The sequence below is a fragment of the Marmota monax genome, unplaced genomic scaffold (genome assembly GCF_021218885.2).
Source record: "Marmota monax isolate L192 unplaced genomic scaffold, Marmota_monax_Labrador192_F-V1.1 WCK01_AAM20220418_F8-fsc00001, whole genome shotgun sequence".
NCBI classification, from domain to species: Eukaryota; Metazoa; Chordata; class Mammalia; order Rodentia; family Sciuridae; genus Marmota; species Marmota monax.
In genome coordinates, this window is record NW_026693777.1 from 27,495,304 (window position 1) to 27,522,866 (window position 27,563).

The following is a 27,563-nucleotide window of genomic DNA, read 5'->3' on the forward strand; positions in this document are numbered from 1 at the left end:
GATGGAATGTTACATAAAAATGAAATAGCTTTGAAATGTAGAACTGTTCATAAAAGAAACTGTAAAGTTAAAAAGTGAATATTTCCATACTTTGTCAAATGCTTGACCCTGCTACCAAACATTCTCAAAGAATCAAATATATTCCCGGAAAAGCCACACTATTATAATATGGACACACGAGTAGCAGAAGAAAAAAATTTTAAAAACAGACTCATGTTATTCTTTGAAATAACTGATAACGGTTAACACTTTTCATTCATTAACTGAAATAACTGCTGAAAATAATAAAGTGAATGAAGTCTTCAGTACCTAGGACAGATTAGGTGAACTGTGGAAGAATGCTATTATTCTTTTTGAAAACTGGACTGTGTTGTGTAACGAACTTCCAAAATTAAAGTGCTTACCTACATTTCACTGATAGAAAGACAACAGCAATAGCTACCATTTTATTACTACACAACAGAAACAAAGTCAAACTAATTAAAAATTAAGAGAGTATATACAGTAATGCTTTCATTTCCACTAAAGTCATCTATAATAAAGAATCCCACATACTTTGTACAATTTGCTTATAATTGATTAAACATTTGAAATGAAGAAAAGTTGAATTTTAATCAAACTTTTATTTCTCAGTGGAAAATGCTCTCTTCATCAAAGGTGGCTGAGCTTTCCCAACATCAAACATCATTTCCAAAGGTGGGTTATTGAGAGAACACCAATCAGGGATACGGCCCGTCTGATTATAATATTCCTTTGAAACTGAACGGCTCCCAAGTATATCTTGCAATGCTCCAAAAATAGCCCCTGTGTGGTAAAAATAATTTTACAGTTAAATTAAAATGTTTTACCAGAGACCTTTGAATAGCCATATATCTGCTATATGAAAAAAGTGGACTGGTAAAATTCAGCAGTGCATATTCACACTCTTTAATACCAGTTATGCTGTATTCTAAATAATAGGGTAAGCCCTAATTTCTGTGTTGAAAGTAACTAAATAGCTTTCAGCAGATGATACTGAGTATGATAACAAGTGTTACTATGTCTGGAAGAAAGTGAGATAAAAGGTATTTTCAGCTTTGTGTAAATACACTCATTAAGACAATTTTCTTAGTGTCCTCTTGCCACAATTCAATAAAATGGCAGGTAAAACTCAATAGGCATCATTTTAAAGTCCCAAGATTTTATACTGAAGACCTTATAAAAACACGAGTCAGTTTTTATAAAAGTAATTTAGTTATTAAATCCATTAAATTTATTTGTCCTAGATCAAAATTACATTATTCACCAAATTCTACAAGAAATACTATGTTCATTTAAAAATCTTAATAATTTATTTTTCTCTCTGAATGTATAATATAATCCTGATACCTAACTAGCTCTAAGTGCATAATAAAACACATGTCAGAATGTATACAATTATACAGATTCACAATTGTGTTTCTCTTCAAAGTAGTTACTTAGTAGGCAATTTGCTTATTTCAGTGAAAGGATCATTCAGAGAATGTTCTGAGTATAATCAAACATAAAGGGGTCAATTTTCATTTGTGGCTCTTTAGCTCTGGAAGGATTGCTTTGAGCAATGGAGCATCATTAGAATAAATTTATAACTATCATTACTCTGAGAGATAACTTTAATTGAATAGAAAAACTTACTTAAAATCACAATGCAAATAACAAGAAAAATAGGTATATTTTTCTTGTTATTTTGAAGATTAATATAAAGAATAGTCACTGTTCAGAGAAAATTGAATCATTATTTTTATTGAGCAGGCAATTTTGAACACTGATTTATTTAATATAATCATTTTATATTCATGCTGCTCAGAAACAAATTATTACATAATGTCTTTAAATCTAACTTATTTTTTTCTTTTTCTTTTTTTTAGTTATATATAACATTGGAATTCATTTTGACCTAATTATAAAGGCATGGAATATAACTGTTCTAATTCAGACCCCAATACCTCCCCTTTCCCTTCCCTCCTCCCTCTGTTCCCTTCTCTCTACTGACCTTTTTGCTATTTTTTTTTTTTTAAAGTTAGTTTCTTGTGGGTATACATGAGGTGAGATTCACTGTGGTATGCTCATATATGTACACATGAAAGTTAGGTCAGACTCATTCCACTGTCTTCCCTTATCCCTTCCCCTGAATCCCCTTTATTAAAAACAAAATTCTTACCTCCCAACCAGGCTACGCAATTAGCCTTTGCAGGTGGAGTGTGAATTCGGAATGTCTTGGTGCCAAGTGCTTTTTGATATTTTGGTTTTTCTACCAAATATCTTATTTCTGCAAGCAATCTGTGGAGAAATCCTGGCAACATAGATGTGCCCCCTATGACTACCAAATTTTCTGCTAGTTGCTTCCTGGTGTCTATTGGGCACTGTTATTTAAAAAAAAGAAAAGAAAGAAAGGAATTTATCCTTACTTGGGAAAGTACTGCTTGATTAAAGCAAATACATAGAAGTATGTAGTATAGATTAAATACTTCATCATTTATATTACAATAAAGGCACCTGCAAGGTTTTTTTTTATGTATCAAATACAACCACCATAATCCTACTATATTATATGCACTTAGAACTTTTAAATCCACAGGGCATATGGCAGTAAATATGTATTTTTTGTTTTGTTTTGTTTTTGGTATTGGGGATTGAACCCAAAGGTGCTCTGCCTCTGAGCTTCATGCCCAGCCTTTTTTTTTTTTTTTTTTTTTTTTAATTTTAAGACAAGTTTTAAAAGTTGCCTCCAATTTGCAATCCTCTCATCTCAGCCTCAGTTTCTGGGACTACAGCAACGTGGTATTTGCCACTGGTATTTGGATAGGTTCTCATTTACAAAGTAGAATGACTAAGTTGGGCCAAGAGCGTAAAAAGTAACTTTTCTTTTGAAATTAGGAAAATATGTGGAAGTTTAATTTTTCTATAGTGTTATCTTCAGAGTATTATATCCAGGGCCAGTTTTTGAGTAGAAAGATAACATAACACTTAAAAATTATCTTCACAACAGTTCTAATAAGGAATGATATGGTCATACAAGATGATATTATTTTAGATAGTCATTAAACAAAAGGGATATAGTATCATTTGCCTTATGGAATTCATTTGTTTTGAGATGGAGTCTTGCTACATTGGCCAGGCTTGCCTTGAACTCCTAGGGAAGTGATCCTCCTGCCATGCTGTGGAGTAGCTGTGACTACAGACACGGACCACTGTGCTGGGCTTTGCCATGTGGAATTTAAAATTCAAAATTATACAAACCTGAGTTTGAAGGAACCACAAACCACACAAGGTATAAAGTAAAAACTGTATCCCTGCTTTGAAAAACATACATATGTTCAGGGCAGTAATTATTCTTGGGTTTGAAATATAGATAACCTACCTATCTCAGTGTCAAACTAAAGCTCATTAACTAAAACATTCAACAGAAAAGTTTTAAAAAGCAAAAAAATGTAAACCACTGGAAAAGGAACAGTAAAAAAGGATTCCTAAAAAAGGCATGCTGTAATCCCCACTACTTGGGAGGCTGAGGCAGGAGGATCTCAATCTCAAAGCCAACCTTGATAACTTAAGCAAGACCCTGTTTCAAAATAAAATGCTCAAAAAAAGGGTGGGGGATACAGCTCAGTAGTAAAGTGCATGCCTAGCTTTTGCCAGGCCTTAGGTTCAATCCTGAGTTTACAAAGAAAAAGAAAAAAGGGGGGAACAGTAGTACTCTATAAAAGCTAGTAAAATTCGACAAGCACAATTGCTAGTGAGATAAGGGATATAAAAACAAACAAAAAATTCACTGTTTTTTTTCTTCTCAAAAATAATACATGACAAGGACATAGAGAAAATAACATTTAAAAAATTTCCTTGAAGGACTGTCAAAATAGAAACTTTTAACAAAATACCTGCAGAAGAGAATCCAATATTAACGTGGCAACTGATTTCTCTTCATTATCTTGTTCAAAGAGAATTTCCACAACTGAATCTCTGAAATTACAAAAAGACAGGGTATGGTTGATATTATATAATATGACAGAGAATAAACCATTAGCTGTATTGACACTAATTTTTATGTATAAGTACTATGTTAATGCAGAATAATTTTAAAAATACAAGATGGTCTCATTTATAAATGAGGAGAATAAAAGTACCTGCCTCACAGGGTTGATTCAATGAGTTAGTAGAGCAAGTTTTGGCACATAGGTATTCCCTAAGTATTAGCTATCACTATTACTATGTATAGATTAACATATATTTTGTACCTAATTACACCTCCCAAAATCCAATAACAGAAGAGAAACAGTATTCTGTAAAAGTTAGTAAGATTCAATAAGTACATAAGTCAATGATACAAGGGATTTAAAAATAACTAAAAGCCCCTCAACATGCCTTCCTTCCTTCTTTCCTTTTTTGGTACTCGGAATTGAATCAGGTGTGCTTTGTCACTGAACTATATTACCAGCCCTTTTCATTTTTTATTTTGAGACAGAGTCTTGCTAAATTGCTGAGGCTGTCCTCAAACTTGTTATCCTCCTGCCTCAACCTTCTGAGTTACTGGGATTAGAGGTGTGCACGGTGATGCCTGGCTGTTTTTTATTTTTTAAGTATGATGGATCTTTATTTGTTTACTTATATGTGGTGCTGAGAATCGATCCCAGAGCCTCACACTTGCTAGGCAAGTACTCTACCACTGAGCTACAACCCCACCTCCTGCCTGGCTGTTTTTAAAAATTAAACACGACAAAGATTGCTAGTTGCCTAATAAAATATCCATTCCCCTTTTCTCAAATTAAAAGAACTATTTTGGGGCAGCATGAAAAAGATCTTCAAGTTGATGAAATATTTCTATTTTTTATTGTATATATTTAAGGTAAAAAAAATGATGTTTTGATATAAACATATATAATGAAATTATTAAAACAGTCAAGCAAATTAACCTATGTATTCCTGTCCATAGTTACCTTTTTATTTGTGGTAAGAACAGCTAAAATTTACTCTTAGCAAGTTTTCAGTATATAATGCAATATTGTTTACTATAATCCTTAAGTGAACACCGTATCTCTAGATTTTTTCATCCTGCAAAACTATAAATTTGTGTCCTTTAGCCCCCTTCTCTCCACTTTCTTCCCCTTGTCACATTGGTGGTTACTGTTCTATCCTTTTTCTAGATATTTGATGTTCTTCAGATTCCACTTATAGGCCAGGTGCAGTGGTGTGCACCTGTAATCCCAGCAACTTGGGAGGCTGAGGCAGGAAGATCTAAAGTTCAAGGCCAGCCTCAGCAACTTACCAAAACCTCGCCCCCAAATAAAAAATGAAAAGACCTGGAATTGTAGCGATAAAAAACACCACTGGGGTTTAACATCCCCAACAGAAATACAGTTTGCTAGTTTTGATATTATACTATAGTTATTTAAGATATAACCATGAAAAAAACTGGAAGGGTTCTCAGGAATCCTCTATTATTTTTAGTAACTAATCAATATTACTTGAAAAATTTAAAAATATGACCTCCTTTGTGTACTGGGGGGTAGATACTAGGGATTGAATCCAGGGGTACTCTATGGCTGAACTACTATTCTTTATTTTTAAACAGGATCTTGCTCAGTTTCCCAGGTTGGTTTCTAACTTGAGAACCTCCTGTCTCAGACACCTGAGTTACTGGGATTCTAGGTATGTAACATTTATGTCTGGCTATAGAACCCCACCAGTTAAAACACATAGCTACATATAATCAAATACGAGAAAATAAGATTGAGAAAAGTGATGATATATGGAATTTCAAAAACATTTTCTTCAAAGGAGAGAAAGCACTTTTTCTTCTTAGGCCTATTTGCTTGAAACATAGACATGGTAACTACATGGCCAACTATCCTGGACTTAAGGATCGGGCTATATCCCAGAGATGACAGATGGAACATCTGAAGCCACTATCTTCATGTTTTTATAATTTGTGGCCAAATCAAATCCTAACCAATGCAATATAAAACCAATTGTAAATGTGTATTAAGTTCTATTTTTATAAAATCAGGAAACACATTTTAAAGCTCTAAAATCTTTTCAAAACACAAAATTCTCTTAGTGAGATTCAACCCACTTGCTAAACTCTTTCCCTTTCATCATTCAAGTAAATTGAGGCCAGCAGTATGCTAAACATTTTTGGCAAGTCAGCCCCTTGCTGTTGTGTGTGCAAACTTCTGCTTCTGCCAGTTGAGATGCATGCTATGAAGAGTGGGTTTCCTGTTTCCAAATCTTTTATCACTTGATTTGATATTCAAATTGTATAACTTAATAATTATTACTTAACCAATGAATATTAGGATAGAAAAAAAGTTGTTCTATGAAAGATATGTTGATTGCTTTAGAAAGACAAAAATTTAAGAAAGTTTTTTAATACAGGTGAGACAACTGTAAAAGTCAAGAAGAAAATAACTAGAAGGATTATGTACCAAGACTGATTCACAGCACCTTTAAGCTCTTGATATACTTTAAGACCACCAACTGACAACTGGAAATCATAAACTATGAACTACTGGCTTATGTAAACTTAACTCAGAACTCTATAAGCAGACATCCTCAAAGGTTTTCTGTTTTTGGTACCAGAGATTGAACCCAGGGGAGCTTAAACACTGAGTCACATCCCCAGCCCTTTTTTTATATTTTATTTAGAGACAGGGTCTTGCCGAGTTGCTTAGGGCCTTGCTAAGTTGCTGAGACTGGCTTTGAACCCAGGATCCTCCTGACTCAGCCTGCCAAGCTACTGGGATTATAGGATTACACTGCCAAACCCAGCAGTTTTTCAAATAAGTACACATTTATGGGGATTTGAGATATGGCTCAGTGGTACTGTGTGTGTTTAGCATATGCTATAACTCAGGTTTAAACCTCAATACCACCAAAATAATAAAAGATTAAAAGTGAAAATAAAAACACACTTATGGGCTGGGGTTGTGGCTCAGCAGTAGAGAGCTCGCCTAGCACATTCGAGGCCCTGGATTCGATCCTCAGCACCACATAGAAATAAATAAAATAAAGGTATTGAGTCCAACTACAACTAGAAAATAAGTATTTAAAAAAACACTTATGAATTTTGTTAAAATATAATGTTTAGCATGTGACTTTTAAAAATGTTCCTTTATTGCATAGTGTTACATATTAATTCAAATAAATAATAAAAGGTGAACTACTAATTAATCCTGATAATTGATTATGTTTGGAATAAGGCATTCTGTCTACCAAAACAATGTTTTAAAGCGAGAGTCAGGTGATCATGGCCTGTGAGTAAAATTTAGCCCTGAACCTATTTCTGCAAATAAATTTTTACTTGAACACAGCCATGCTAAATTCATTAGTATTTAGCATGTCTGTGGCTGATTCTGTGCCCCAACTGTAGAGCCAAGTAGCTGCAAGGAGACTGACCATATGAACCACAAAGCCATACATGTATTTTTTGGTCCTTTATACAAAAGTTTATAAGCCTCTATATTAAAGCATCAAACCTTTTCTTTTTTTAATTTTTTAAGAAAGATATTGTAGCATATTTTTACGCTTTATAAGATGATCCAGCCAATTTCTAAATAAATTAATAATGCAAAAGAGCTGAGGCCAATTGTTGGAGTATGGTCTAGAAAAGGAAAAAAGAGTCATGGGATTCAACCTATGGAGTCTAGGTTTGGACTTAAAAGACATATTATCCCTGAAGCAATATAATGGTACTCAATGCCATCAGGTCCACTACCTGTTTTTTATCAAATATTTGGTATCAAACTTCTTGTTATGCCTCAAAGAATTGCTAGTTTTGTTACTAAAACTAATTCTGAATTATTCTGATAACAGGAAAAAATACTTTTTTAAAGTTTTAAAAACCTGAATATAATTAATGATGAATTATGAAGCTTAATGAAAAAACTCAACTGGCCAGGCATTGTTTTGCACACCTTTAATCCCAGAGACTTGGGAGTCTGAGGCAGGAGGATTGAAAGTTTGAGGCCAGTCTCAGCAACCTTGTGAGATACCCCCTATCAAAATTAACAACAAAAAAATAAAAACGGCTGGGGACATATCTCAGTGATAGAGCACTCCTGGATTTAATTTCTAGTACTGTAGAAGAAAAACAGGCAACAAAAAAAATCTCTATTGTCAAACTGGCATTACTATAATAAGGGCTTATAAAAATACAAGTTTTTTTAAAAGCCAAGAATTTATTTTGCTTATTATTGTGCTCATAAAAATTAAGATCTAACCTGATCGATCCAAGGACATGTAAAATCTTCTCTCCATCTAATGGATAGTCAACACTTGGGGGCGGTGAGGGACGCTGAAATAAAGATATCATAAGTGTAAGTCTATACATGTTGTAACCTATGAAAAAATAAGGTATATTTACTTTTTAACCTACCTCACTATTCCCATCAATATTAAATTTTGCAGCTTGGATTTTTAGTCCACGCTTCAGGTCACTTACAAAGCAAGTGCGCACTTAAAAAGAAAGGAGGAAAAAAGACTGTTAATGGCTTGTGATTAACTGAACAGAGTAAAATTACACAGCAGTTATCTTAACAATTCTAGTCAAGTGTTCATGTAAAGTAAAGCCATACTGAAAAAAGAAAACCACCTTTGAAGAAAACCTTTATACATTTCAGGATACTAAAACATATTTTAGTATCCTGAAATGTAGCTTTTCCAATCTAACAATTTTTTTTAAACCATATTTTTACTCCACCACCCTGTTCTTTCTGAACCTTTATTAAAAAATCTTGTTTGCTCAGAACAGTTGCAGAATTTTTTGGCACAATTATTTCCTTCTGAGAACAAAAATTTAAAAGTAGAAACAGAATTGAAGTTAAACACAGGAAACATGATGACTTGGCTGAATTACTTGCAAACGACATGTATTATGAAAAGAATTTTATTGAATTATGAGTGTGTTGTATACTTATCTTTAATAGAAACAGGATCCTTTTGTACATATTATTCAACACCATAGTTTTTCCTTAACATTATCAACATCTTTCCAAATTTACTTATCTAGCTCCTTCTTTCTAATTGCTACCTGATATTCCTTATTATGAAGTTATCAAACATCTTTCAATATTCCCCTTTTAAATGAAGTGAACACTTTAAATTTTAACATGACAGACTGCTTCCCAAAAAGTTTATTTATTAGAATTAAATATTATATATATATATATATATATATATTTTTTTTTTTTTTTCACTTTTCTAGAATCTCACCAATACTGAATATCTATCTTTTAAACTTCTACTAATTGGATGCTTTCCTTACAGGATAGTTAAACAAGTTTTTATAAGTTAGAGGTCATATAAAAGAAACAATTCACATGGTCAACAACTGTTATATCATGGAGAATAAGACTGAAAAATAGGAAGGAAAGGCATTATTTTACTTGCGATAAATTCATTTTCTTGTTGAATGTTGCAATAGGCTTGATTACAAATGACTAAAATTTTGTAACAATGAAAAAAAACTTTAGGTAAGTATACTATATAAAAAAGCAATATAATGAAGAGCAAGAACAAGATCTATTTATAGACCTGATGCTCATTTTACCTACTTGGGTGACAAAGAACAAATGATCTAATGTTTCAGGAAATGATTATACTAAATTATCTTCAAATCCCTTTAACTCTAAAATCCATTATTATCTAATTTTCTATAAGAATTTCAGAGTATTAATTTTACATGATACTCCAAGTACTGAAGAACATAAATTGTATTTTAAATGCTTTTCTTTGTAGTGAATAAAAATACTAGAAACCCAATTTGAATATTATCATAAAAATCTATTCTAGCAAAGTAGAAGTAATACATCTTATTAAAGTGAATCCAATACACTTTGGTTCTAATTCTAGAATTTCTGAATAGTCAGTAAAAATGACTAACCTTATTAAACATGTACAAAGAAAAACTCAAGTAATAAAAGAAATATCAGATGACACTGAATTAGTGGTTTTCTTAAACAACTGTTATTTTATACTGTATAAGCTAATAGTTTCCTGGTAACCCTATATACTCCATATATAATTGAGAAGCTGCTTCAATAACATATCGTGAATAATGAAAGAGCTCCCATGGGTCTTAAGAAAATCTGAATTTTTATTTATATTATTCTGTAACCTATCCACTAAATATTTTAGGATTTTACATTATGACTTTATTTTCTATGTAAGTATTTAAAAACATACCATCCAAACTAACACTAAAGATTGAAAGGAGGGGCTGAGGCTGGGGCTCAGTAGTAGAGCACTTTCCTTGCACATGTGGTTTCAATCCTCAGAACCACAAAATAAACAAACAAACAAACAAATAAATAAATATTGTGTCCATCTACAACTAAAAAGAATGAAAAGGATAAAAACAGGAACTTAGTTTACCTTTAATGTCCTCTAAGATACCTTCTGGAACTGAACCTAAAACAAAAATTTCATTTAGAATTATAGAACTTTACTAATAATTTATAAGCCTAATAAACTGCATTCACATTTCCATTTTTTAGCTCAGCAAAACTTAAAAAGGTATTACTACTACAATTTTTTAACAACCCTAATAGAAAAATTAATTTTGCTTTTGGAGAATAAATTTCATCAAAGCCAAGAGAAGGCATAGAAGTTGAAGTCAGGTGTGAAAAAGTGCTACAAAAAGTCAGACACTTGTAAATTTTATAAAAATGAAATCATTAAAATAAAGTAGGGTAACTGGGATTAAATAGGACTGACCAAGAAAATCTTTAACCATGAAGCTGTTTACTAGTTGTACTTAGAAGAAACCTAAGACTTAAGGACGAATTATTTTTCTTTTACAAAATGTTCCAAGTTTCCTTATCTTTTCTTTGATAATAAGTAACTATTAGTAATATGCTAATCCATCAATGTGTGTGTGTATGTGTATTTGGTATGTGTGTGTGCGTGTGTGTGTGTTTGTGTGTATCTTTTTTGGGGGTGTGGGTACTGGAAATTGAACCCAGGGGTGCCTTATCACTGAGGTACATCCCCAGCCCTTTTTATTTTGAGATAGGGTCTCACTAAGTTGCTAATCTCTCTATATTGCTGAGGCCAGTCTCAAACTTGTGATCCTCCTCCCTCAGTCTCCAGAATCATTGAGATTACAGGCATGAGTCACCCCACTTGGTATTCAATACATATTTTCAAAAAGGATCACATAGTCTTTTAATTTCCTTCAAAATAAAGGTAATATTTTTTTTAAAAAGTGAGAAAGCACCAATTTCAAAGAATTCTAAGCAACATACAGAGCCTTTGAAAATGGATGTTATGTTATGCTAACCAATGTTATATGGTGTTGTCACCAACAATTTTGTTTTCTGAGTTAGAAACAGAATTTTCTAACCAAAATTTCAGTCTTGTAAACCAAGATATTTAATTCATTCTTAAATATGTAAAAATATTTTGATTGATGTATAAGAACAAATTGTTGACATCAATGAAGCTAGAGATCTGTGGCTGCAAAAATGGATCATGATTTCTTAAACATAATGATGTTATTCTCTGACCTAGATCTATGTATCTTGTCTTCTATACCTGTCAATTCTGATGGCCAGTCAAATCAAGCATTAAAATCAATTAAATTATGAGAATATGGTGGCACACACTTGTAATCCAGTTACTGGGGAGGATAAGGCAGGAGGATCACAAGTTCAAGGCCAGCAAGACTGTTATCAAAATAAAAAATCAGTAAAAATAGATGAGGATGTAGCTCAGTGGCAGAGTACGCCTCTGGGTTCAGTTCCCAGTACTTCAAATAAATTAATTAATTAAATGACATTAAAAAATCACCACTTTGGATGGAGCTGAGTGCCATGGCGCATGCCTGTAATACCAGTGGCTCAGGAGGCTGAGGCAGAAGGATTAAAAGTTCAAAGCCAGCCTCAGCAATTTAAAAAAAAAAAAAAGAGAGAGAGAGAAAAAAAGGACTGGAGATGTGCCTCAGTGGTTGAATGACCCTGGGTTCAATCCCTGGTAGCAAAAAACAAAAACAAACAAACAAAAAAACAAGAAAACCACAACTTTGAGATGTTAAACCTTAATTTTAAATAAAAGCATACTAGTTTTGAAAGGGAAAAATGTTTACTATTAATAACTATGTCCTTAGGATTATACATCATCTAATCCTTTCTGACTTTTTTGCGCTCAGAATATAGCAATAAAAGTGTGTGTGTGTGTGTGTATAGTTTGTAAATACACATATATATTGAGGGTACACGTTCAAAGTTTTTTAAAACCTGGGAGGTCAGTGTATGATCAAAACAGTTTGAAGATTTCTATCTTTAAGAGTTAAAATCTAGCTCATAAAAGGATAAAGATATTCCAAAACATTTAAACTTGGCTGGAAAAATAGATGAGAGAAATGTAACTGGATTATAAAAACCTGCAATTTAAGAATAAGTGTTAAGCCGGGTGCAGTGTTGCATGCCTATAATCCCAGCAGTTCAGGAAGCTGAGGCAGAAGGATCACAAGTTCAAATCCAGCCTCAGCAAAGGCGAGGCGCTGAGCAACTCAGTGAGACCCTGTCTGTAAATAAAATAAAAAAAATAGGGCTGGGAACATGGCTCAGTGGTCGAGTGCTAAAAGCCAGTGCAGTGGCACACACCTGTAATCCCAGTGATTTGGGAAGCAGAGAGAGGAGGACTGCAAATTAAAGACCAGGCTCAGCAATAGCAAGGCCCTAAGCAACTTAGAGAGACCCTGTCTCAAAATGAAAAATAAAAAGTAGGTTTGCAAATAAATGGTTTAATTTAGCTAAAGTCAGATGCTGCTTTGGGAAGAGGATACTTAATCTGTCTGCCACCTGCTGGCTTCCCAGGAGGGACTGGACCCACAGGTGTTCTACCCCTGAGCTACACCTCCGTCCTTCTTATTTTTTTGAGACAGGCTCTTGTTAAGTTGCCTGGACTGGCATCCAACTGTAACCCTTCTGCCTCAGCTGCTGAGTTGCTGGGATTATAGGCATATATCACCAAGTTGAGATGAAATAAATTCTAAATACTAAATGAAAGATGCTGTTGAAAATTCAACTGAGAATACTCAATTATATCTAACACCTATATCTTATCTTTGCTAAGGATCTTAAAAAAGAGAAATTTTAAATGTATTTCCATTTCTGATCCTGCTATGTGGGTGCTTTAGCAAACAGCAATATGTTTTAATTCCTTAACTTTAGTAAGATTGCATGATGAATTATCATAGATTTGATTTGGGGAAGTTTGGGATAGGAAGATTAGAATCAATTGAAAAAGGTTAACTAAAGAAAGGATATCCAAATGCTGGGCACAGTGGTGCATGCCTGTAATCCAGCAGCTCAGGAGGCAGGAGGATTGAGGGTTCAAAGCCAGCCTCAGCAAAATTGAGGTCCTAAGGAACTCAGTGAGACCCTGTCTCTAAATAAACTACAAAACAGAGCTGGGGATATGGCTCAGTGATTGAGTGCCCCTGAGTTCAATTCCCAGTGACACCCTCCCAACCCCACAAAAATTATTTTAAAAAATATTTCTGAGATTAACAAAGGGGCAAATTATTCTGTTTGGGGAAGATCAGGATGGCTTCACAATGGAGGTAACATTCCAGATGAGTTATGCTGTAGGATTAAACACTCAACTAGACAAAGAAAAACATCCCAGGTAGATAAATGGAATAAATGAAGGCATAGGATTATGCAAGAAGGACTCATGGTGCTTGAAGGACTATAATAAACTAGTTAGGGTAAGAGGGAGAATCAGGTCAGACTAGAAAGAAACCTGTATATGAAACATTATTTGGATTTTAATTAATAGGAGCTAACAACAATTCTGAAGCAAAAGAGCAATTTAATCAGATTTTTGTGGAAAGTCACTCTTGACAACAGTGTGAAATAGACAATCAGTTCAGAGAATAGGCTGCTATAATAAAAGGAATTAGATTAAAATAATACCTTTGTTTTCATATGTTAAGTGGTGTGGAAAATGGAGGGAAAAGATGAATTTTGAAAGAGATTTCTTTGGAAGAACTGAAAAGATTTACTAACTCCCAGTTTTCTAAAATGGGAGATAAGAAAGATGTTGTTATTCTCATCTAAGAATCACTAACTGAAATACACAGGAAGTCTTAGGTTTGGGGTCCCAGGTGACACACATAGTTTGTGTCTGATAGTCAGCTGGAAATATGAATATCAAGTTCAGAAGAAGGATCAGGCTCAGTGACATATCTGAGACTCAATACCATACAGGTATACTGAAGTAATGGAATTGGATGAGATCACCTTTTAAGTAAGTAGAAAGTGAGGCATGGTGGCACAAACCGGTAATTCCAGTGGCTAAGGCAGAAGGATGAAGAGTTCAAAGCCAGTCTCAGCAAAAGCAAGGTGTTAAGCAAGTGAGTGAGACCCTATCTGTAAATAAAATACAAAATTGGACTGGGGATGTGGCTCAGTGGTCAAGTGCCCTTGAGTTCAATCCCTGATACTAAAAAGTAAGTAGAAGCAGCTGGGTGTGGTGGTGCATGCCTATAATCCCACTTGCACAGGGAGTCTGAGACAATTGGATTTCAAGTTTAAAGCCAGCCTCAGCAATTTAGTGAGGCTCTACACTACTTAGCAAGACCAGGTTTCAAAATAAAAAAATAATAAAAGGGCTGGGGATGTAGCTCAGTGGGTAAGCATCCTTGGTTCAATCCCTGGTATCATATAAATAAATAAGTAAATAAAAGCAGAAGAAAGTAGGAACAAAAAACTGACCCTTAGAGAAGTCAGTGGAGAAAGCAAAAGCAGAGGGTACCAAGAAGGAACATTCAGAAATAATAGACACCACAAAAGAAAAACCTGAAAGCTGAGGAAAAGGAGATTTTCAAGAGTATACGATGATCCACGATGTTAAAAGCTGTAGAAACAATGACTAACAGAAATGGTTTTGGTCATTAAGAATTTAATGAAGAGCCAGGTGCAGTGGCACACACCTGTAATCACAGCAACTCAGGAGGCTGAGGCAAGAGGATCCAGAGTTCACAGCCAGCCTCAGCAATGGCAAGATGCTAAGCAATTCAGTGAGACCCTGTCTCTAAATAAAATACAAAATTGGGCTGAGGATGGGGCTCAGGGGTTCAGTGCCCCTGAGTTAAATCCCCAGTACCCAGGGAAAAAAAAAAAAAGGAATTCAGTGAAGACCTTATAATTGGGGAAAGGTCATCAGAGTGTTGGAGGAAATCAGAGTAACTATGCCAAGGGGCAAATTCTAAAATATAAGTTAAAGAAATGAAAAGAGTATAAATTAGTCTTAAACAGCTCAAAGTGAAATTACCCATCACAGAGGGAAGACTCTGTTCTTTAGCAGCACCCGTGTCAACAGTACATTGTTCCAACAGTTGAGTTTCCAATTCCCTGAAATTTGAAAAAGTCATAGAAATTAAAATATTGCAACTAATATCCTTTTCTCACTCAACACTTTTACTATATAACAGATTATGATGCTTTAAATAATAAAATATGATGCTTTTATCCTTAAAAGATGAATACATTCAAAGTTAAGAGAGAATGGAATGAATGAAATTAATAAGCCCTCTACTGACATTCATCAATAAACAGATTAGTATCTGCTTTTGTAACAAGCAAATGTGAAGAGAACCTGCTAAATTCCAAGAGATTTACCTGTGAAGAGCTTTTCCTCCAAGGGGTAGTGCTCCCCAACAATTTAGTACTGGGATTCCTTCATATATCTATATGGCAGTCAAGGACACTACTATTTTAGAAGATATAATGTGGTTTTCTTGATATTTTTCTCAACTTCTGGAGTACTGTTCTAAATCTACTTAGGTGACAGGCTCTTATTTCTTATTTTTAAAAGTTACAGAAATATCCTTTTTCATATTCTTCACCAAAGAAAACATTTAAAAAATAAGCTGGGCACAGTGGCATATACATGAAAAACCCCAGCAACTTAGAATGAGGCAGGAGGATCCTTAAGATTTTAATAAGGTTGCTTAAGGCATTGTTAAAGTTACTGAGGCTGGCCTCAAACTTGTGATCCTCCTGCCTCAGCCTTCCAAGATGGTGGGATTATAGGTGTGTGCTACCATGCCTGACTCGAAGACTTTTTAATAAAAAAAGAAAAAAATAAAATATATCATTAAAGATTTTTACTGTATATATTGGAATAGTTTCTTTTTTAAAAATATTTTTTTAATTGTAGATGAACACAATACCTTTATTTATTTGTTTTTATGTGGTGCTGAGGATCGAACCTCACACATGCCAGACAAGTGCACTACCACTGAGCTACAACCTAAGCCCTGGAATAATTTCTTAATATAGTGTTTAGATAAAATATACTATTAATTTTATTTCTTTTGCTTGTGATTTTTTTTTTTAAAATAATGGTTCTTAGAAAACTTTTAATTACATATTTGGCCCATATTATATTTCTATAGGAGAGAGCTTGACTGATATTCTATAAAAAGGGGAAAAAGTATACTGGTAAAAGTACTGGTTTCAGACACAAACATATGACTCTTAGTCACAACTACCTTTCTCAACTTTTAATTTTTCATTTATGTAAAGATAATACTCATGTTGTAGAGTTGTTTTGAGAATTAAAACAAAGTACTTTATATTTAAAAAGCTACTAATTTAGTTCCTTGGAGTACAAAATTCTTTATTTCCTCCCCACAAATATTTCTTCCAATAAATATACATGGGTACCTTAAAACTGCAAGAGTCTTTCATGCATGTACTTTTTTTCAATGAAGCAACGTCCCCTTGATATTCTAACAATACTTATGGATAACTCTGCTTAAATGTTCATAATAAAAAAAAAATGCAGCTGGGCAGTGGCTCATGCCTGTAATCCCAGCTTCCTGGGAGGCTGAGACAGGAGGATTTTGAGTTCAAAGCCATCCTCAACAAAGGTGAGGTGCTAGGCATCTCAGTGAGACCCTGTCTCTAAATAAAATACAAAATAGGGCTGGGGATGTGACTCAGTGGTTGAGTGCCCCTGAGTTCAATTCTCAGTACCAAAAAAAAAAAAAAAAGAATGCAGCAGTTTATATAATAATTCCATCTGGGGACAACTTGAATTATTAGTAAGTTCTTCCTTAGTGAATGACATAAGAACTCTAACACTTAATTGAGCAAGCTATTATGTGCCAGGTCCTGTGCTTAATACTTCACATACATTAACTCATTCAACCCATGTAATTCTTTCATGAGATAGAAATATTATCATTGCTATTTTTACAGATGTGGAAACAGAGGCCAGAAGAATTTACACGACTTGACCAACATCACACCTAGAGTAAGCAGCATAGCTGAGGGGGCTGGGGTGTGGCTCCATGGTGGAGCACTTCCCTTGCACATGTGAGCACAGGGTTTGACCCTCAGCACCACATAAAAATAAATAAACAAAATAAAGATATTGTGTCCATCTACAACTAAAGAACAATTTTTTTTAAAAAAAAGCATAGCTGAGATTTGCACTTATTGTGTATTTGATTCCAAAATCTAGGCTCATAAATCCTATGGTATTCTGTCTGCATGAAAGCCCCCATACATAAAAGAAAAAAAATGTATTCATTTTTCTAAAAGTGAACCTTTCAGCTATTTGAAGGCTGAATTCATGCTGCCATACCATTTTAAGATTTTTTTTAAATTATACTTTATCATTTCAGTTTCTCTAATGACTAGTTGTATGATTTTTTCCTTAGAATTTAACTATCCTAGTCAACTTCTTCAACACATTATAAATAGCTGTTTCTGGGGCTGGGAATGTGGCTCAGGTGGTAGCGCGCTTGCCTGGCATGCGTGGGTCACTGGGTTTGATTCTCAGCACTGCGTGGGAATGGAATAAGGATATTGTGTCCACCTAAAACTAAAAAATAAATAATAAAGAAAAATAAATAGCTGTTTCTTTTGAAAACTGAATAGAATATTCATCAAGTCTACTCTTGGACTATATACTGGAACCCAACTATAATTAAACTTTCTACAAAAAAGTAAATTTAAATCTTAAAATCCTGCAAACTTTTACTACATGGTAATAATACTTGTATATAATAACCCAAAATAGTTCAATACAATAAAAAATAGCCAGGCACAGTGGAGCATGTCTGTAATCCCAGTGACTTGGGAGGCTAAGGCAGGAGGATCACAAGTTCAAAGCCAGCCTAAGCAACTTAGTGAGGCCCTAAGCAACTCAGCAAAACCCTGTCTCTAAATAAATTATAAAAAAGGGCTAGGGATGTGGCTCAGTGATTAAGCACCCCTGGGCTCAATCCCAGTACCAAAAAAAAAAAAAAAAAAAAAAAAAAAATCATTTGTAATAAACCACTTATTTCAGTTAAAGCATAGTAAAAATTACATAATTGGCTGGTTGACAAAAAAAGATACAGGTAACACCAGGCTTTCCCTGTATCCACAATCTAGGACCATGGCAGAGTTAATTCCAAGTGTCAGAAGTGCCATTAGATGACTTGGAGCAAGCAAGACAGATGGAACCTAGAAAACAACAAAACTAGGATGAGTGGCAGTTTTTGAAGACATTAAAATACATTTGAAAAAACATCACAGGAACATAGTATTTATTTTTATTATGGTATCCAACCATTTTATAACATTTAGCTAAAAACTAGTTTCTTGATTTGAATGAATTTAATACTGTCATAAATAAAAACCACTGAAGTTGTTTCATTACAAAATGATAATTCTAAAACATTTTTATTAATACTTGTTCTATTTCCTTAGAAGTGGGAAAACAAAATGGGATAAAAGAGATCTGGAAACATAAGTTCAAAGACGATTTAAAAAAAATAAAGTGATGAGGCTGATGAGGCAAGAGGATTGCAAATTCAAAGCCAGCCTCAGCAACTTAGCAAGGCCCTAAGCAACTAAGTCAGACCCTGTCCCTAAATAAAAAGTAAAAAGGGCTGGGATGTAGCTCAGTGGTTAAGCACTCCTGGGTTCAATCCCTAGTACCAATAAATAAATAAAGGAAAAAAAAAAAAAAAAAAGGAAACAAATGCCTTTACCATCCAGAGGAAAACACAGAAAAGAATTTTTAATTTATTTGTGAAGTTTGTAATATGAATTATATTTTTAAAACACTATAATCTAGCAGTTAAAATTAAATTGAAGAACAAAACTACAAAAATCTTAATTGTGGGGCTGGGGATGTGGCTCAAGCGGTAGCGCGCTCGCCTGGCATGCGTGCGGCCCGGGTTCGATCCTCAGCACCACATACAAACAAAGATGTTGTGTCCGCCAAAAACTAAAAAATAAATATTAAAAAAAATTCTTAAAAAAAAAAAAAAAATCTTAATTGTGTGACATTTTCTCCATTGAGAAGTTGACAATCTAGTGACACCCCAAACACTAGATATTTGGTCCATCATAATCAAATAGCCAAAATAATAGCTATATTTCCCTTAGCTAAGTAGATATAGCAAGTATTCTAGTCATATACATAAGGATAGTTATCAAACACAACTAAATCTCTTAAAAGCATAGATACAGAGAACCTTCTTTATTCACATAAGAGCGGATATAAATTCTTATTGTTTTGTTTTGTGTTATTCTGACAGCATGTGAAATTCCCAACTTTATGATATCAATAAGAACAGGAGGCTATGCAATCTGTTCTTTGTACCTATCTTACCAAAACATAACTTAGGAAATAGTAACTGCCCTTACCACACAGATACTGATTTTTAGTATTAGATATATTCCAAGTTCAGTAAAATGCATGAAACAACACGTTAATTTCTTACATACTGTAACATTTTATATAATCATCCACTTTCCCTTGCTGAAAAGAACCCTAAATTTCAAGGAAGAGATTTTAAATAAATTAAGTAGTAAAGATTCTGGCATACTTTAAAATGTAATAATCTTATAATATATTCTCAGTCTTAAAATAATCTTGAAAGATTCTGCATACTTTAAAATGTAATAATCTTATAATTATTCTTAAAATAATCTTGACTCCTATAAAATAAAAACTTCAAGTAATATTACTAATATCAAGAGAGGTCTCATTCCTGGGACTGCCCACTTAGTCTAAAAGACACAGTACTTTAATATTCCACTTAAAAGGAATTTAAAACTTAAAATAAAATAAAAAAAAATTGAAGAATTCAGAGCAATCAGCATAACAAAAACTAGAAAGATCCAAAAGAAAGAAAACATAAATTCCATAATATACCTTTTAATTCTGAAAAAAAAAAAAAAAATCCTCCCAAACTACATTAAAATAAATACCAGAAACACTAATAAGAAATATACTATCTAAAGGTTAGATAAAATATTAGTTAAGCATGAAATAACCATAAAAAGAAAGAAAGCCAATGTGAAGAGGCTTCTGTCATCTGATTCCCCAAATATATTGTGTAATACACACAATGAAAGAAATAAAATGCTGACTCTTTAAGTTTTGAGTGCTTATCAAAAAAACAAAAAATGCAGGGATGAGGGTGGGGAGATTCCCTAATATTAATATGTATGACTTTTATTACTTGTCTACTTTGTGAATGTGTATGTGTGGTACTAGGGACTGAACCAGGGACTTGTACATGACAAGCAAGTGCTATACCACATAGCTATACTATCAGCTTTCTTCTCCAGTTTAAAAGCAGCTCAATCATTTGACTTAAAAATAGTTACCTCAAAATACTTGAAAAGAACACGAGTGAGGGTCTCTCTGAAGTGAGAAGGACATAATACCGACTCAATAATTACAACTCGACGATCTCTGGGATTCACCAACAAATGCCTGAAAAGAGACAGTTTTGTTTTTAAAAGTAAATAAAAAGTTGGTACTTATTTTAAAATAGTTATTTAAAAATAATTTAAAAATAGAGAAACTGCTCTACCCTAGCTTTATGACAAAAAGATATCTCCATTTTATCACCCCAGAAAGGTTATGTTTCTGAGCTCCTACTATGTGCCATGCACCATGCCAGAATCTCAGAAACTCATTTATCTCAGAAAACTAAAACCACAGCCCATTGTGACTACTAGCTTTAGTCATTAAAAAGATATTTTCTTTTCTGGGATTATAAAAGTAATAGATGTTCACAAAACTTCAAAATGTTACAGAGATTAACTTGTAAAGTTCAAAAACCTTATACTTCTATTGCCCAGAAACTACCCCTAACAGTAGTCTATATACTTTTTTCACTCTTGTGGATGTGTACACGTATCTGAACAGAAATACTCATTCCACAGATGTTCTTCAATTTGCCCTTTGCACTTATCAATATACCTAAGCCACATTTCTGTATCACTAGACATAGATTAAAGATCCAGGGCCTTGTGCCTGCTAGGCAAGTACTCTACCACTGAGGTATATCCTCAAGTCCCCAGAACTCCTTTTTATTGGCTACATGTCTTTCTGTATGGATGTATAATAATTTACATGTCATCTCCTTTATTAATGGGCATTTGATTTATTTTCACTGTTATGCTTGTTTTGTTTTCTAGTCTTCTAATAGTCATACACATCTATCTATCTATTTATTTATTTTGGTGTATGTGTTTGTGAAGGGGGGGTGCTGGGGATCAAACCCAGAGCCTTGTGCAGGACAGGCAGATACTTTACCATTGAGCTACATCCACAGCCCTCCATTATACTTAAAAAAAAAAAAAAAAAAAAATATATATATATATATATATATATATATATAAATATAAATATATATATATTTTTAATTTTTCTAATATATTTTTGAAAAGGTTGAAAATAAGCAAATAAAAATGACAATGAAAGCCAAAAAATTTTTCGCATCAGATGTATACAACCAATACAATTATTATGACTGGCATTAAGAAAACATCTAATTGCAAAAGCTAAGAAACAAACAAACCCAAACAAACAGAATTCCATCTTACCTGAAATACAATATGTGGATGAATTCCTTTAGGTAGGAATATAATTCTTCTGTATTTATATTATACTGAACAACTTTGATCGGCTATAAAAAATTAAAATGACTTATATTAATAATCTCAAATTAAAATGTGCTCATTTATTTTACTGATATATTTTCTCAGAATAAATAAAGAGCAATGTGTATTGGGAATAGATTAAAAATTTAAAAAAATAGATTAATTTCTTAAATTAGGAATCCATAAGAACTGGCAATATCCGAAAAAAAAAAGAAATTTTTTGTTTGTAGTAATAGAAGTATATATCTGTAAGTTAAGAGCTATGCTCATACACATTTTTTTTTGCCTATGTGACTTACCATGTTAGCATGACTGATAATAAAAATCAATATTGATTAAAAAGCATTAAAGGACTCCTCAAATAATCTATATTTGGTTCAGTCCCCAGTCACTTCCAAAGCACTGAAATCATCCCTTTTACATTACCACACCTGTAAAATGTCTACCTTCCTGCTAGTCTATAAACTCCAAGGAACAAGAAAAATAGTAATTTATTTATAAACGTGGTAAAAGCTGGGCACAATGGTGCATGCCTATAATATCAGTGATTTGAGAGGCTGAGGCAGGAGCATCAAAATCGAGGCAATTTAGCAAGATCCTGTCTCAAAATAAAATATAGAAGAAAGGGGCTGGGGTTGTGGCTCAGTGGTAGATCACTTGCCTAGCATGTGTGAGGCAATGGGTTCAATTATCAGCACCACATATAAATAAATAAATGAATAAAGTTCCATCAATAACTAATAAAAATTTTAAAAATAAATAAATAAATAAAATATAAAAAGGGCTGGGATATAGTTCAATGGTAGAGTGCCCTAGGATTCACTCCCCAGTACTGCCTCCATCAAAATCTTAAAAACAAGAACATTAATGCTAAATATGTAAGCACTATCAAATCATGAGTGTAATACAAGGCTTCACTCAAGATCCTCAGAAAGCTCTAAGTACTCCAATGTATCATTGACAGGCCTGTCTTCACCTACTCTTTTAAAAGGAAAGGTCTTCAGCATGGCTCACTTCTTGATGTTTTTTATTTTTGTTTTTTTTTAAGTTGTAGATGAACACAATATCTTTATTCTTATTTATTTATTTTTTATGTGGTGCTGGGGATCCAACCCAGTGCCTCATGCTTGCTAGGCAAGTGATCTACCACTGAGCTACAACCCCAACCCTCACTTCTTTTTTTTTTTTTTTTTTAATTTTTCAATTTTTTTTTCACTTCTTGATTTTAGAACATTTAAAAAATGTTCTAAACCAAGTATAACCCAAAATAGATAATCTTCATATATATTTACCTTTTCAAAATAATAAAAGCTCAAAGCACTAAGAAAAATGTCAGTGAAGATGTAAAGGTTCTAAGTTCCATCAGGAATCTACCTAGTAACATAGTAATGCCAATTATTATAACACACAATGACATGAAAAATGAATAGATGGGAACTTCAATCACATTTTGAACATCACACCACAAACAGCTACTATATTTCTGGCTTGTCAAAGCATTTGCAGAAACTTTGAAATCAAGAAAATGATTCCATAATCAAGTAAAAGATGTATGATACATTCCAGGACCAATATAAATTGATATACTCTACAACATCTGATTTTATAAAACTGAATATGCTCCTATGTGATCACTAAGGGGATAATATCTATACTATCAAGGTCTTCTTAGTTCATATTAGGGAAAAGCTAAAATTATGATAGCAGAGTTATAACCTTCATTAAGAAAAAGTCATCAACCCAGTGGTCACACAGGTACTGATCATTTTACATCTATCCAAGAAAAGTTTTAAGTGATCCCATATACTAAGGATCCCTCCACAGAATGGATCCTTAAAGTTACTGGGCTGTATCTCATGGTCCCAATTTAACAACAGCCACACTGGTTAAGAGCTTGCTTCCACCTGCATTATCTCAGGACCCAATGGCCAATATTTCAATTCACAGTTTTATTTTGTCTTTAATATCTCTTCAGATAGCCTCCAGCACCAGTCAAAGCTATTCGAATTTTCATGAATTATTAACTATTGTCTTTGCTAGTTCATTGTTCACAAAGTTACACAGGTTTTGTTTAGTCTACTCCAACTTTATGTTCTCTATAAACTTGTTTTGTTTTTTGAAACTCTACAACAGCAGGGCAAGGTCTCAGCTCAGGAGGCTGAGGCAGGAGGATCCCATGTTAGCCTCAGCAACTTAGCAAGGCCCTAAGCAACTTAGTGAGAACAGTCTCTACATAAAAAAATATATATATAAAAAAAAGGGCTGGGGATGTGGCTCAATCCCCAGTACCCCCCAAAAAAAGTACCACAGGTTTTTCAGGATTATAGTGTTGTAACAGCAGAATCACCTATATCTTGTTTTCTAACCAGTGAATTTTATGGTAGACAAAAATTACTCTATTCAATGTCTAATTTGCCAAATTAGCTTCAGCAAGACTTATTTAATATTTAGTAAAACTTTTTGTTGCTAGGCATGGTTGCACACACCTGTAATCCCAGCAATTTGGGAGGCTGAGGCAGGAAGATCTGGAGTTTAAAGCCAGCCTCAGCAGATTAGAGAGGCACTTAGCAGCTCAGCAAGACCATGTCTCTAAATAAAATATAAAAAAGAGCTGGGAATATTGCTCAGTGGTTAAGTGCCCCTGGTTTGGATCCTAGTATCAAAAAGAACCAAAAAAAAACAACAACAACAACAACAACAATAAAAAAAACTGGTTTCTCAAAATTCTTCTGGTTTTAGAATTTTAGATAGATAAGGAAATGAAGACTTTGAATAAGGTAAGAATAAAATTGTTCAGTAGATTATATTATGCTACAGAGCATAAAAATCATTATACTAAGGTTAAAAACTTTTTTCTTGATATGATTCCACTTACATAAAATGTGAAAAAAGGCAAATCTATAGAAACAGCACATCAGCAGGAGGTGGACATAGGAATCAACTATAAGTAGGTATTGGGAAACTTATTGGGGTGATAAAAATAGTCTAAGATTAGGTTGTAATGATGATCATATGTGACAAATTTATGGTATACAAAATTAGACCACAAAGTTGACTTAAAAAAAAAAAAAAAAAACAATTGCTCTTGGGAAGGTAGATCATATCATTTCTCTTGGGTAGATCATATCATACATTTAGCACTATTTTAATCAATCTTATCTGAAGTCATATTTTAAAATATTTTATGTTACAGAATTTATTTTGCTTATTTGTTTAAAAAAAAATACCTTAGGCATGCCAGTTCTTTTTATCACACTAGGAATTATACATCTTGGACCAGTTTCTCCAGCAAATCCACACCTGAAAATATAAGAAAAATTAAAACATTGCACTTATAACTTTTTCAATATTTGTTTAAGTTTTTGTGTATTTGTTTCAAAACTATGCCTATAAAAATATCTGGAAATACCTTTGATGCATTCAAAGGGACACTACCCAGGTCCTGTCAAACCCTAAGAGTTTAGTATCATCTATTAGTAATTTGTACATTAAAGGAAAAAAATCAAATCATCTCAAGTTTTTGATGCTGAAATAAACCAGTGTATCCTTTTTGGTCAGCATTTATTTTTTCCCCAATTTTTAATTACAGCTGAATTTGAGACAAGAAATTTCTACAATCCTAGATCTGCATTATATTATGTGACTTCATTGATACCCGTTATAAATGCATCACTTAATGGTGATTTAGTTATTGCGCAACACTATCCTGTATAATAGCTTTTTGCTTATTTCTTTAATGTACAGTCAAAATAACCTTTCAGCAGTAATTTCAAGATATCTATTATGTTAAGTTTTTTGAAAATATATTTTTTCAGTTGTTGATCTTTTATTTATTTATATGCGGTGCTGAGAATCGAACCCAGTGCCTCACACATGCCAGGCAAATGCGCTACTGCTGGGCCACAGCCACAGCCCTATTGAGATAAATAAGAAAATATTTTACAGAACAACACAGAATGTATGAACCAAGGATTATGTTTAATTCAATTTTGTAGCTCTTGAGGTTCAATTTTTCAGTATTTTTAACCACTTAACTAAAAAAGTTATTTAATACTTACTACATGTTAGAGACATATAAGGACTTCAAGTACATATACTCTTAAGCTAGGGTGCAAAAACCACAAAGATGGTCTGCCAATCCCTGGAAGCTGTATGCACATGTTTTAAGAATTGTGAATTTGTGAATGCCATCTGGCTTTCAAAGATTGCTCAGCCATCCAAAGGCACATACTAATGTTTTCAAATTGTTTTTTTTTTTAAATGCAAAAATCTAATCTAAGAGTATAGAGAACCCAACAAAGGACAGTGTCCTTAACTAAATTCCCTAAATTGGGGAGCAATATCACTATCTTAAATAATTTCCAGCACTAACGGAAGATCTGTTCAATAAAATTTTAGAGTGGGAATCATTATCAAGCGTTACAACTGGTTGCAGCCTTCCTGATCAAACGAACTCAGGGTAAGCGGGGTCCAGGTCATCGCTGTCATCCCCTATACAGAACCTCAAAAGGTCCCTTGGGTTTGAGGTGATGACCACAGAGGCAGCGAGGACAATCCTCTCAAAGCTCCCTGAGTTTCCCTTACTCCCAGCCCCACTTGCTCATCAGGATTTGCATCCCCCAAGGTGTAAACAAAAGCCATCACTTGGGGGGGAGGGGGCGGTGCCGAGAAAAAGCACGGGGAGACCGGAAACTGCCCTGGGAGCCCACAATGAGGACCCGGGCTGGGCCGATACTCAAGCCAACTGAACCCCCTGGGGGCCACAGCGGGCGCCATGGCCACTCACTTAGTGAAGGCCTCTCCTAGGTCGATCACGACGGCCGTTTTCTCGCCGCCGCTGCCTAGGCCCTCGTAGAGAGGCATGTTCGTCACGCAGACCCAGAGGACTGCGCGGACTGTGCGATCCACAGGCCTCGACTCTCCGGGAGGGGCTGGGGCTGGGGCTGGGGCTGGGGCTTTACCGCGGGCGGCGGCGGGGACCTCGCGTGGCCGCGGCGCGCCAGCCGGGGCTGTCTCAGGCTGTGCCTCACTCCGCGTCAAGCCCAAATCCTCTAGGTACTCCTGTCTGCGGCACTTGGGAGGAGGAACCGCGGGCGGTCGCGGATGTGGGTGCGCGGGCACGGGATCTGAGGCGATCAGGCGCTCTAGGCGCCCCAGTGGGGCGGGGCGGAGCGGCCCTCCGGGTCCTCCCGGCCCGGGGCCCTCACGCGGCGCGTGCGCCTCTGTGAGAGGTCCTCTTGCAGAGGTGGCCTGAGATCTGAAGCGTTTATCTTGAAGTCTTGCAGCTTGGGTTCCTGAGCTTCTGAGCTTAGCATATCATTTAATCATTGCAATAAAATATCTAGAATAGGTGTTCTGTTATGTGTAGAAACCGAAGCTCGGAGAGATTATTTTTTTGTGTGTGGCCCCCCCTCGGCAGAGCCAGGAACGGGCCCTAAGACTTTCTGATTGTAAAGCTTTTACAAATGCTTTAAAGAATGATATGTACTGACAAGGCTGTATTTGGTAGTTATTTGGCTGAAAGTTTTTTACTTTAGTCCCAAAGAGCAGCTAAAGCAGCATCTATGAGTCTATGGCAGTGAAGATGATTTAGTGTGTGTGGGGGGGGGGGGGCGGGGGAACTGAACCAAAGGCTGCTGT

General features: G+C 34.5%; 1 protein-coding gene across 2 annotated transcripts; it reads right to left on the minus strand.

Moving 5' to 3' along the window:
* Positions 1-433: 433 nt before the first annotated feature.
* On the minus strand, positions 434-27,014 carry Actr10 (actin related protein 10). Of its 2 annotated transcripts, none has more exons than XM_046461717.2 (13): positions 26,885-27,014; positions 25,151-25,223; positions 21,867-21,949; positions 20,640-20,748; positions 18,372-18,479; positions 15,639-15,706; positions 15,292-15,371; positions 10,384-10,419; positions 8,387-8,466; positions 8,232-8,305; positions 3,894-3,975; positions 2,180-2,381; positions 434-804 (listed from the first exon to the last, which is right to left on the minus strand). In XM_046461717.2, exons 2-13 carry the CDS (start codon positions 25,157-25,159, stop codon positions 623-625), a joined length of 1,113 nt encoding a protein of 370 aa, XP_046317673.1. In that variant the 5' UTR covers positions 25,160-25,223; positions 26,885-27,014; the 3' UTR covers positions 434-622. The 2 variants fall into 2 exon arrangements, with proteins under 2 accessions (XP_046317673.1, XP_046317672.1); XM_046461716.1 differs by lacking the exon at positions 26,885-27,014 and adding an exon at positions 26,710-26,878.
* Positions 27,015-27,563: the final 549 nt, after the last annotated feature.